This window comes from Tinamus guttatus, unplaced genomic scaffold, assembly GCF_059628265.1.
Source record: "Tinamus guttatus ecotype Peru unplaced genomic scaffold, ASM5962826v1 Tinamus_guttatus_pri_ptg000208l, whole genome shotgun sequence".
NCBI classification, from domain to species: Eukaryota; Metazoa; Chordata; class Aves; order Tinamiformes; family Tinamidae; genus Tinamus; species Tinamus guttatus.
In genome coordinates, this window is record NW_028288742.1 from 4,357,072 (window position 1) to 4,370,750 (window position 13,679).

General features: G+C 35.8%; 1 protein-coding gene across 1 annotated transcript in view; it reads left to right on the forward strand.

Annotated features, from left to right (window-relative positions):
* Nucleotides 1–13,679, forward strand: part of CRIM1 (cysteine rich transmembrane BMP regulator 1) — a 171,288-nt gene that overhangs the window by 126,409 nt on the left and 31,200 nt on the right. The window contains exon 8 of the mRNA XM_088524180.1: nucleotides 10,419–10,547. Coding sequence (XP_088380306.1) covers nucleotides 10,419–10,547 — 129 coding nt within the window. The remainder of the gene's footprint in view (nucleotides 1–10,418; nucleotides 10,548–13,679) is intronic.

Sequence of the window (13,679 nt, forward strand, 5' to 3'; positions counted from 1 at the left end):
CTGTTCTCTGGGAGAAGAGGCTAGTGATTAAAGGGAAAAAGCTGAACATAGATCACCAGAGCCGTGACAAGGCAAACACCGTACCAAAATTACAAGCAAGTGCACTTTGCAAGACACGAAGTAATCCTTTGGCTCTCTTTGCCATGGGTAACTTCTAAGCTGGCATGCTAGGTCCTTTCTTGGACACCATTCCTTCAAGAAAGGTGCAGGCAAGCTGCAAAGTGCCTGAAGGAGAGCTATGAGCCCGATACAAGCTCTGAAAAACATGTCCTGTGAGGACAGTTTGGACAAATGGGGTTGATTTACCTTAAAGAGGAGATGAAGGGATTGGAATGCAGATATCTGTCTCTGAATGCCTAAAAGGCAGTTGCAAAGAAAAAGGAAGCAATATGTTTGGCTTTACCCTTCGGAGATGGGACAGGAAAGAATGAATTTGAATTTCAAGAGGGAAGATGTGTTTTAGAAGAAAACACATAGTTGCTGAGGAAAACGCAAAATTCCTTGAGTGGAATGTTTTGACTAAGGCTGTCCTTTTGATTCCTTCAGGGAAATGCAGTTTGTGTTTTCAGTCTCACTGAAAGAAGATTCACACAGGAAATTGCAGACATAACTGAACACAATCACAGTAATTCATATGTCCCTTTTATGTTTACCCAGGTGACAGCTGTGGCTTATCACTATATGTTTTTTTTTTAACTAAACATCAAAGTGATCAAAGCTGGCAAGAGCTCTTGTTACAGCATGTCAACCGCTGGCACTTCTTGACAGTTTTCTAGCAAAGCAGCCCATGTGGATTACACTGATGACACTTGGGCAAGGAGGCTATAGGCTGACGTGAGAAAAGCCCAAGATGTTTATAAGGGTCCTGCTAGTTTGAGGAGGGCAAAGCCCAGTACCTTGCTAACATGTTTTCCCTAGAAAAGGGAGCTGTTCCAAGCACAGCTTAGAATTTTTCTGTGCCGTTCATTCATTCATCAGCAGATTCCCTGTTCTGAGATGTCGCGTGTGTCGCTTAACAAAGTGGACAACTCCTTTCACTAGTGAGAGCTGTGGAAAAACTGGCCCATCCTCTGGGCCCATCTCTGGGTGCATCCAACCCAGAGAATTAGTTTTAAGCTTCTAATGATTGCTTCTGTATATCTGCCCTATTGACCATATTGACCCTTTGGGACTTGCCTTTTGCTTGCTTAACATTATTATCCATTTAGTTGCTTTTTTCTTCTTTCTCCATTTTTTGAACTGCCTTCTATAAGATCCAAGGCTTATGCAATCACACTGTGCTTTTTCCACAACTTTAGAGCTTCTTGCAAGATGTTTTGAAACAGAAGCGTTAAAGATGCTCCATTTCCACCGATGGTGTGAAAACAGAGGCCTAGGTTAAGCGAGGTAGAGTTTCTAGGGCCACGAGGGAGTGTGAAGCCGCATAGTGGGCTCATTCTTCATTAGGTTCAGAGATGCTTCGCACGAACTGCTCTAGGTACTCTAGGAAGCTTGAACCCATTGGAAATCAGACTTCTCTTAATGCTGGTATTTGCAGAACAGCTTGCTTCTCAGTTGTTTTGCACTTATTTTCTAAATTGCTGCTTTAAATAGTAATTATGTTTTTTAAAAAAATAAAAATAATGGATATCAAGGGCTTAAAACACCTCATTGGTGTTGTTACGTAATGTCAAATGAGTAACACCGAACTAAGCACAAAAGAAGCAGCTATGTTACCCTCAGGTTATGTAGTTGTCTTTGCAAGAAGATATGCGGCAGAATAATGGGAAAATCCAAGGTCTTTTTTTGAAAACAAGACAAATGTAAATGCACTGGAACTGGCATTGATTTTGAAAATGGCTCCCAGAGAAGTCTACAATCTACTTGAATTTCTTTTCGTCTCGCACAAGGCAGAAGTATTCATATGGAAAGCTGCAAGAAAATCAGGTGACAGTGTAATTTGTTATCTTACATTAAGCTGTTCTGGTCTGAGCCCTCAGGTACAGATGGAAGTGATCCAACATACACTATGAATGAGAAGCTAGGCATTAAACAAAGTCCTCTCAGAGGATTTTCATGAATAAGGCCTACATTACCTTGCTGTCATTACTCCTGACACTTTATCTTCACAGAAAGAAATTAACATTTCCATCAATAAAGGGCTCCAAACTCTAGCCCTGAATGTAATTTGCTTGAATTCCTTTAGCAGGGCCAACACTTCATTAACTTAAAACAGCCACAGTCCAGTTAAAAGAAATTTGATTCATTCATAATGTAGCCAGTGGTGCAGCAAACCGCTCACTAGTGTAGAATTTGGGCCCACAGGTTTGTTCAGCAGCAGTGCTGTAATTCTGAATCAGTCTTTCCGTCAGACTCAATTAAGAGATGACGTGTTTTATCCACTAGCAATAAAAATAAGCTAGGAGTTAACTTCTTAAGGAAGATATATATTTAGGTAGTTTTGGATTATGGCTATGAATATAATTTGAAATAAAAAGCTTTCTGACAGACTAAACTGCATTTGGACCTGTAAATGAGTATACTTTTATAGTTACCTACATGTAGCATAAGAAAATTATCTCATCTTTTTTATATCTGTGCAAATATTTTATGTATAGTGACATAAAGCACTGATAGTTCACACAGATAGTTAAAAACTGGGAGGAAAAATTCCTGTAAGGCATAAGCATCAGATATTTTCAACCCAGGAAGGAAATTCTCTTGCTCTGGGCTTGGGACTGAGATTTTTCATGTAAAGAAGTGAAGGGGCGGGGGCAGGCTGGAATGCTAACTATGAGGAGGGAAAACATTTAGTCACTCTTGGAATGATATGAATGTTTTTCCAGGAAGCTTAAGTAAACACACATGCTGCTGCTTAGTCGGCTGCAGTTAACTTTTTTGGACAGCAGACAAAATTCAAACAAGTATATAAACTCTAATGAAAGGCTGTTAAGCAGCACACCCTTCAGGAGCAGTTTTTAACCATGCACCAGGGAAGATATTAGGTAAAAATTAGACTGCATACTGCACCTACATACTTATTTTTTATTTTTATGAAGCATGCCTGATTGCATTGATTCTGTCTTTAAGTCAGTTGCTGCTCATTTCCTGAGATCAGAAAGTACAAATCTTCTTAGAGACTGATTGTATGGTAAAATAGTACAGAAGAGGGAGCTGCTCCGCTTTCCCCAAACACTGACACGTTCTTTATTATTGATGCTATTGATGCCTTTTTCATGTCTAGAACATGGTATTTGACTTGTTATTCCTTTCTTCCTTCACCACAATATATTTCATTTTCCATTTCCTAGAAAATGTTGGACCTTCTAGAATCTTTGACTGTTGTACCTAGTTCTTTGTACATGGCTTACAGTAAGACTTTTCTGCTTGGAGTTTCTTAATGTTTTACAGCTTGCTTTTGTGGAAAATACTGGAAACATCAGTGGGAATAATTTATTTATGGAATTTATAGAGTTTGTTTATTTGTTTTCCCATTTAAACTGAAAACTTTTTTGTGTGATTAGCAGTACTGGTCCAAGGGGATAAAAATAAAATTGTACACTGTGGGATTCACAGGTAGAAGTAGAGCTTCCGTGTTATACATTGAAAATGGATTTTCATGTTCCAGTCTGTTTAAGGATCTGGAGGATAAATTTTATCTGTCTTTAGGTAAACTTTAAGCTAGTTCACATGAGGAATATATGAATATGGAAGCAGAGGTTAGGGAGTTCTAGCACTGACTGGAACAGCCATGTATTATACTACAATTATGGCTATGTAGTCTCTATGTCTAAATTTAGGATTATTTTCAGACCTGATAACTTATTTGCGCTGCCTACCATTTAGTTTGTGTCACTGTTGGTATGAGTTTGTATGTCAAAATCACCTTGGTTATAATTTAGCCTTTCCAAAGAGCAAGTGCTTCCTGATTCTCAATAACAATAATCCTCCCTCTGATTATTGCTGCTGTGAAAGTAGATAGAATTTTGTCGTATAATTATTAAATGTGCTGCAAGTTGCCAAAGAAATGAAAAATATCACAGAAATAGTGGTCAATAACCTTTCAGTCCAAACCACATAAAATTCTTAGGAAACATTGGCTAAACCCTTGATTCATAACTATGCCAAAACAGATAAAGGGTTTTATTTTAACATGGAAAAAAATCAATGGCAACTTTCTTCTAGTTCTGTGATCAGAATTCTCCAAATTACTCCTTGAGATAGCTTGATTAGAATTTGTACTACATAGTAACTACCAAAGCAAGTAACTAAAAATAAAACTGGAATGTTTTAAACATTCCAGTAACAATCAATCTACAAATGCTGAATAAGTACAATGAAGTTCGAAGTGTTTGTATTTATGTAAAAAAAAAAAAAGTCTACTCAGCAGTTTTTTTTTTTTTTTTTTTTTAAAGGACTGGCCTCTTAAATTCCTAGTAAAAACTAAACACTCGTGTAGTAGTTTGCAGCCTTTCGGTGAAATTAATTAAATCCAAGGTGTTTTGGATGGAGGTCTCACAGATGGAGGTCTTTGTCAAAGACTTTGTTTTCAACCTGTCTTTATGGATGTCGCTATAAAACTTTTAATTTTATAGTCTTGGCAAAGAAGCTTATTTCTGTGACTGAAACCTTTTTATTAATGGGAAACCAACTGGAAAAGCTGTAAAGTACATATATACATAAATAAATATATATATATCTTCCAAAGTATTAGAAAACTAAGATGCCTGTTCCTGTAGAGTGCAGTAGTCCTCTGAGGTGTGCTGCTGGGATTCCTGTGCTCTCTGCAGTGCGGGTAGCTGTGAGATAACTCTCTAATCATGTTGCTGCTATCTCTCAGGATCTTCAAATTCATCAAATTTTAATCTTTAAATAAATTTGATTAATTCTGCTCTTGGCTTTCTGTTTTACTCTTCTAGCTAATCTTTAATACATTAAGGATGTGTTTATATGATCCGTTTTGACTGTCTCTAAAATAAGTAATGGGGAATGTGTGGGTTAGGACCCAGTAGATAGGTATGAAGTTGAGGAGAAAGGTTTTAAGGAATTATATGCAAGATGTTCCAAATCTGGTTATGTTAAGCTTTCTTTCTCAACAGCAGAAGTATTAAAAGCTGTATCTTGGGTGTGGATCATACTTTTTCCATCAAACTTTTAACCTTGTCATCCAAATTCTTTTGTCTGAGTAGATACGCCTGGTTACTCCTGCACCAAAGAATTTCAGGACCGGATGAATAGTAGCACAACAGTGCAAAGGCGGATACCAAGTATGAGAATTAAAGCAGATTTTGCTGGTCTTCAAGAACTGTGCTCTTTGACTGGAAGATAGAAAGATCACATTTGCCACAACCATACCACAGAAACCCATTCAGAAAAAAAGATAGGAAACTCCTCAAGCTAAAACATTTTAAAGAGGAAAGAAAAGTGAATGGCAAGACTTCTGTTACAGATCCTACAGTACTGTAGGCAGTCAAATGATAGACATGCCTTTAAAAGCAAATCTGGCTGTGTTTGGTAGATGCACACTCTTTAAACTGCTGTCAACCCACACTGTCTTATAGTTTATTAAGGCATTTGCAAATAATATTGTGGTACATTTGAGACAGTCTGTGCCAAACACTGATGGGATACACTAGCTTTCAGACAGACATGCTTAGAGTGCTGTGAAGTAGACGTGCAGCAGGAGCACAGATGCTTTCAAGACAGGCCAGACCTCCTAGGACTGTTTAGACGGTCTAACCATTCTGCTTGAGTCAAACTATTTGAACCAGGTGTTCGATACATGCTTTTTTCATATTTCTATGCCAAGATAAAATAAACTATAGTGATATGGTTAGCTTTTCCCCATTTTATGTTGATAGGGCAAGATTTGTGAGTGGAGCTAAAAAATTGGCAGGATTTGCCAGTGCAAAAACCTGTCCACTTACATTTCTAGGAAGTGGTGGATTAAGATACGTTGTGGCCCGAGCTTTAACAGCTGATGAGAAGCAGAAATATGAGTTCTCTGTTTATTTTTAAATTCATTTGTATTTTACAATGTACAGAATAAAAAATTAAAATAGTTATTTTCTTATGGAGAAACAATGTTGGCAAAGCCGGGAATAGATACTACCCCAAAAGTGTAAAACAAAACCTGTTTGGAGTTGGAATATTACATTTCAAATCAAAGTCCAAGTGAAAAAGAACTTTGGAGCTCATTCTAAGGATTTTTCAATTAATACTTAATAAAATAATACACTTTATATTAATAATAAATATAGTAAGTAATAAAATAATATATGGTAAATAATAAAAATACCTTGCCATGAGATGAACTATGAGATGAAAGAAGCTGTTTTTAAAGTATAAACTTACAGGAGAACAAGAATTTGACTCTGATCAACGATAGTTACTGCTGCCAGCAAATAACGTGGTAATTCTCTCTTAAATGTTATAACTGCCTGGAAGAAATATCAGTTCTTGAATAAAAAGCTATTCCTTAAGTCATCATGTGGATTTCAGAGAACTTGTGTTAGGCAAACATGTAATTTTGTTGATTAAGGATGGTAATCAATGTTCAGAAACTGCAATGTTGCATATGGATTTCACTTGACTGATCAGGATCTATCAAAGGTATTGCTGCTTTCGCTTGGAATGTCCTGATTTTTTAAGAAAGTGAATTTTTTAAAAACCGTGCAGGTTGGAAGGGACCTTCATAGATCATGTAGTCTGCTGCACAAAGCAGCTCCAGTTACAACCTATTGATCAAGGCCTTGTTCCAGTGAAATCTGGAATATTTCCAGCGACGGAGACCTCCCAACCTCTCATAAGGCACGATTCCAGTGTTCGATCACCTACATGGTTTATAAACATAAATACATAGATTCGTTCAGGTATATCAGTGGCTCTCTTGTGCTGTGGTGCATAAGACTGCTTTCCGCTCTGGAGATGGTTTCCCAAGCGCAAAGCAGAGAGGATGGATCAGGCGGATCACCTCGGCGGACCTGCTGGTGCAGCCCAGGCTGTGGGTGGCCATGCTCTCAGCAGGGGCACTCTGCTGATCATGCTCAACTTGCTCTTTACAAAAGCCTCCAGGTCTTTTTCCTCCAGAACTGCTTTCAAAGTGTTTGGTGCTCAGCCTGGTACTGGATTATTCCAGTTTAGATGCAACACTTTGCCTTATTTCTGCTGAACTTCATAAAGTTCCTGTTAGCCCATTTTTCCTGCCTGTCAAGGTTGTTCTTGCCCTTCATAGAAGCCACAGCTGAACATGTGGTGCTGTCTCATAACGCATACAATTTTGCAATAATGCATTTAAGTGGATTCTTTCTGATACAAAATGAACAGCCGAAGTTAAGGCTTTGATCAGTCACTGTGGCTATGATGGCGAAAAGGATGCAATCTTTCATTCTGATATTAGCTATGGAGATTTTATTCTTTGATTTTTGCATAAGATTAACTAAAGAATTATATAAATCAAAATCCAGACTAACAAGTAAAATGACATTTTCAGTGTACTGTTTATTTTTAACAGTCTGATGGAGAGTCAAAGTCAATAAGATTGTGATACATTGTTTCTGTTTTCTCCCTATGACTTTAGTAATCAACAGGAAAGTTAAGTTTTCTCTTTTTTTTTGCTAATTATTCAAATTAGGTGTATGAGGAAGAATTAGTATTTAATCTTCATCTTTTCTTTTTCCTGACCTCACAGAAACGTGGAAGCATCAGTTTCTCTCATTCTCTAAGCGCTTCTGTTCTTCTCAGTATTTTCTCAGCTCTTTCTCTCCACGGTACAGTTTTATGTGATAAGACACCCAGTGCACCAGTGAGAGCTGCGCTCGGATCATGTGGCCGTCCCCGCTTTTTGGAGCTTAACTCCCATCTGCCTATTCAAACAGCCAGAAGCCTGGCAACAGCAGGGCTGGCTTTATTTGTTGAGTCTTGTCTAGCGGAGTGAAAGGGGCTGATGGCTCCCCCTCCCTGGATGCATTTTTGCACATGTGGGGGTAGGGATTGAAATTATTTCTTTTGTCCTCTACTTGCAGCTCATTGAGAAGCAGGCATGCATACAAAATTACTGTATCTCAGGGCTTACCTTTAGGGACAGGAGGTGAAAAAACATGTTTGTAAGCTTGTCTGGAAACACTCAGGTTATTGACAGCAGATGCAAAAGTGGAAGATAACCGAGTAATACCATGGAGGTTTAGCAACAATCTTTTTAATTAATATAGCGAAGATTTAATTTTGACCTTAGTAAAAAATACTGCACTGAATGTTTCAGGATGAAATAATAATAATATCTTAAAATGGTGTATCGTGTATCTCAAACTCCAGAATATCAAAATACAAAAATACACTCAAAAATACATTTTGAAAATTTAGCAGGAAAAATATATAATAAATATCCATTCATTTTTTTATTGATATTAGATTATACCTGACACAAAGAGAACTTATTTTGAGGGAACAGCTTCACTGAAAGGAGATAAGACATAATTCTTCTGTTTGTCTATAGACTTGCTTTACATCTAAGAAGATCAATCAATACTAAACTTGTATTTCAGTTTTCTGGTAATTTTAATGTTTTTATAAGTTATTTGAATGCTAGTGATTGTATTACTAATATGTTACTCTTTTTAAAGGTTAAAACAAAAAAAAATGCTCTTTAAGATATTTAGTATTATCTGTGTTTGAATGTAGGAAACATTTAATATTCTTTTGTATGTTACACACCTGAAAGTTTTACAGGTTGGAAAAGAGGAAGAAGGTAAGAGAAAATACAAGTGATCAGACTTGGGTTTTGTTTTAATTCTTCACTTTCAGCATCATACTAGGTATTAGTGAAATCATCCTTATATTAGCCTAAAGTAAACCAAAAATCTTTGTAATATGTATTTATATATGCCTATCCATCAGTGGTGTTTAGTGCTAGCTTTATCTGTATACTGTAGGCATGCTATACCTTTCCCTATTTCCAAAATAATACACATATTTACTTTCATAGTTTACGCATATCTTTCCAGAATTCTTCTTCACTTGACTAAAAGGTGCAAAACCTGCATCCTAGACATAAAATCACTAGATACACAATGCCAAGTAAAATAAAAATTCTGTATTCCTAAGAATTTCATGGGTATTGATTAGTGTTTCACTTTCTAACTCTTAATAGTGAAGGCTAACTACCTTTACATAATAATGGTAAAATTTGCCTTTCATTATATGAGATGTAGGGAAGTGAGATGGTGAGATGTTGCCACCTCCAGTCCATGAAAATGTGCATGCTGTATAAGACAATTTATTGCCTTGATGGCTTGCAGTGCTTCTCCATTCTTATATCAGCTCATCTTTTGATTTTATTTAAAGTGTAGTTATTTTAAAGTGCTCTTTTACTGAGCAAGAGCAGAATAAATTCAAATAATTTTGAAATAATGAAACAAAGTCACACAAATTTTCAGATTTCTTTAAAGGTTATTCAATTTGTGTATCCTAGGTGCTCAGTATAATGTTGTTAATGTCCATAACTATTAATAAATAAAATAATAAGATAGACAAAATTAACACAACAAAAGCTCATTTGGGAAACCATGTATTTTCCTTCCTCCTGTTTAACAATGGTTGTGCGGAGGTTGCATTGTCCTTTCATATATTTTTTGGTATTGATTTATTCTAATAGTTTTATTTATTAAAACACATGAATATCACTGGCTACCATATGTATTTAATCAGATTTCATATTCCTATGAAATCCTACTGATGTCAAAATTAATATTTTACTGCACATAAATGTTAATAACTGACCATGTAGTCTTCAACTTTAAAAAGTATTTCAAAATACTTTTGAAGGGAGATATGTCTTCAATGGGTGGTCCTGTTAAATGACTTGAACATATCTTTCCCCGGCAGTACATCTTTCATCACCTTTTCATATTCAAATTCTCTTCTGCTTTAAGTTTCAGAAACACAAAAGAAAAGATCTGATCCACTGAATCTTGTTTTTTGATTTGCCATTTGGTGCAATCAGTTGACCAAAAAATAGGGAAAGTTCTATCTATTCAGCATCTAATATAGAAGAATCTGCATAGTGAAGTCTTACCCAAACTATTCTGGAGAGAAAAAGCAGAAGAATATGTATCTTGCATTCATTTTAAAATGAATATCCAGAAATGCTGATTTCACTCCAAGCTCTTAAGTGATCAAAAGTGTTAGGTTTTTTTTTCTTCTTTTTCCCCCCGTTTCACTATTTGACAATGCTATGCTGCTCTGTACTGCTTGAGCGATGAGTAGACATCACTCCAAAACAAAGCCTCAGTTTCATGAATTTTGTTTCATGAATATTTATTACTCAGAAGCAAAAGTAATTAAAAATGTTTCTCTGGACTATTGTATCATGTGAACCTAAGTTTAAAGATACTAAAGTAATATCAAATTTATTGATATATTTTATATTTTTTCTCTTTTAGAACCAACATACATCACAATAGGTCCGCCCACCTGTGAGATTTTGGTGAACTGCACTTTGACTGAAAAAGACTGTATCTATAGTTTCAAACTGGATCAAAATGGTTGCCGCATTTGTCAGTGCAAAACTAGTGAGTATACAGAAGTGCCGTGGTTCATTCGTTCATAGAGTTGATTAAACCATTAAAAGATCAACGTGAAGTGTTAGTATACCTGTGCTTTTTATGATAGTTCATTTAAAAATGTTTGGATTTTGGTTTCTTACATTACTTGTTTGCTGGCTTAAAATATATTTGGAGGGAAAGCATAAAATTCCAAATCCTGGTAAAATCAGCAGCTGGGATAAAAACAAATAAATAAAGGTTTGGGACTTACCATTCCTGACAGCGTCCCTTTGAAAAAAAAGTCTTATTAGATTTCAACATTCCATTTTCCTCTGTATGTAAAGAGTTTAAAAGCACCAAATTTTGTATGCATCAAACACTTTTATTATTAAACAGCCTTCTTTTTTTACCTTAATATATCGGCTATTAGCATAAATGTTTGAAAATGAGAATTCTAAGGTTATGCGCCCATGTATATGTAGAAACATATAATCCATATATGATTTCACTTACATAATGTACTTATGCAATATCTACATAATACTTCAGTTAGGATTTATGCAGATTTTAGTTTAACATGTAATCTCCAAAGAAAGTCATTGTATGTTGATTAAAATTTTTTGTATATCAGTGATGTTAGCATCCTAATAAGAAAGCATAACATTTTTTTTTTTCACATACTTCTTTAAGAATATGTTGTCTATAGATGAAATACAAAGTAAGCTTAGGTCAGTTCTCAGAGTTCCCAAAAAAGAACACCTGTGGTGAATTAAGTCTCTACTTGAGTCTTTAACAAAATGTGGCTACTTGTCCAACCTAGAGGTTAGAGGTTTAAATTCTTTGTCATTTATAAGGGAGCTAGAGAGCTACAATAAATCAGTGAAGTTTCCACAATGGAAGTTTTACTTCATTCCTCTTCTCTTTATTTCAGTTCGTCCGTTTTCAGTCCTTTTCTGAACCAATATAGCCATTTAGGAGTCCCAGAAGGAAACATCAAACTAACATTCTAGTTGATCCAAACTGAAGAATTTTAGGATTGGTTTGGTATGTTGCTTAGGGAGCAAGAAAAGGGGGTTGCCACCTTTTTTGTTCTTTGTATTGGTGGTACTCTTTGTTTGTTTGTTTGAAGTATAGAGCAAGCAATAATGTCATGGCCATACGGATAATATTTTTGATTACAAGTTATATTCACTGTAAGAACAAGTTTTCAACAGATTTCCACAGGAACTGGATTGAAGTCCAGATCTATTTTCTATCCTTTGAAATATGGATCTGTTTCCCTTAATTTGTGAAGCATACGATCCTGTTTATAGCTTATGTATAGTATGTCTACAATGTATAGTGGTGTATTAAGCTCTGCAACACAAGGAAATGATGCCTTGACACAAAATCATGATAAATGATAAGTCAAAAGAAATGAGGAATTAGAGAAAATAAAAACCCTCTGCAAGTGTAAGGCACAAGTTTTTTTTTGTCTCTAAGCTGTTACATACATGTCATACTGAATTCTCTCTTTAAATAATAATTTAGTAATGGTAAGCATTATAATGTTTCAGCATTGTAATTTGACTTCTTCTCCTTCCCCCATCTTTCATATTTGTTAAACTTTTTTGACCATAAGTCGCAAGGATTTTGGTGCAAGCAAGAAGATGGACATATTCAGAAAATGTCAGCATCTATACTTGTGCTCAGTCCTTCCCTCCAGTTTTTTATACAGGAGGGCCATCGCTTCAAAGAATCATTTCATTTCTCCTTGATTACAACCCTACTCTTACCACATCCTGGGAATATCACTGGTCTTGCTTGAATTGTTTCCATTTGAATGCTACTTGAACTTATTCAAGGGAATTTATCTCTTGCTAGGTTTGCTTGAATTACTTTCATTTTGCAGTAATCAAATTGAATATTATTATTTGTCCATCATCTATTTTCAGATAGATAACTTGAATTGTAGATTGCTTAAAAATCTTCCAAATCATTTGGAGAGAGGAAACCTCTATTTTCTTAAATAAAGTAAAATAATAGCTTGGAAGTCTTCACTTGCGGGATATCAGTCAAAATGAAGGAATAGAATTATTCTGTCAAATAATGTGTCTTACTGCCAGATTCTGAGCAAATGGAGATGTAAGAACCTTTGTCTTTTGGTTCTCTTGTAGAATAATATGTTTGTTATCTGAAGCTTGTGTAGACTCAGACAGACTTTGTTTAAATTAAATAGTGAGCTTGAAGTTCTGTTCCATGCATCTCCTTCATTTTTATTCCTTCGGGCTACTTGAATGAGTCAGGTTAAAAGTAAAGGAGTAAGGATGCCCATATAACTCCTGTTACCCTTTGAGGTCATCGTAGCTAGAGCTAGTTTATCCTATCATTACTAATCTCCTTCCAGGAAGATTTCTGGAAAGCTGTGATTTCAGTAGGCATTGCCCTAATAGATATTGCATTGTCTTCTGTTGCTGAGTAGTAAATCATTCTTAACTGAGATTTTATCTAGCCTTATCTGCTCTTAAGAGGTGCTATCCCTGTAATAATTGCATGTTAAAGAAAAAGCCATTAAAATTTAATGTAATTTTAGAACTTGTAATTGGGCCTTACTCATTTCAGTGGTGCCCAATGATAGGACAAGAGGCAACAGGCACAAATTAGGGAGGAAAAAAAAATGTCTAAACATGAGAAAAAAGGGTAACAGAGCACTGGGACAGGTTTCCCAGGGAGCTTGTGGAGACTGCATCATTGGAGATGTTAAAAAGCCACCTGGACAATGTTCTCTAGGTCACCCTGCTCAAGTAGCGAGGTTGGACTAGATGATCTCCAGAAGCATTTCCCAACCTCAGCCATTCTGTGAACTGTTCTAGACTATAGGCTTCTACTCCTAATGAGTTGGAAGTGGACTACTGTGGATAAGTGCAGGCATATTTTACTTTATTTTTAACCTACAAAATCAAGTATAAATTGATTAAAACCAATTAAAGTTCTAATTTTAAAAAGAATTATTTGCTTCATTTGTAGAACTTTTGTCTGCAATTACATGATGCTGTTGTCATGTAGTTTCGTTAATTCCAGAGTGATCTTGGGGTGACTGAATGGTCAAAGGCTGGAGTGGGTTGTTTTGCCTGTGCACTACAGTGCAACAGCAACATCACAACGTTATGGGGTGCTTGT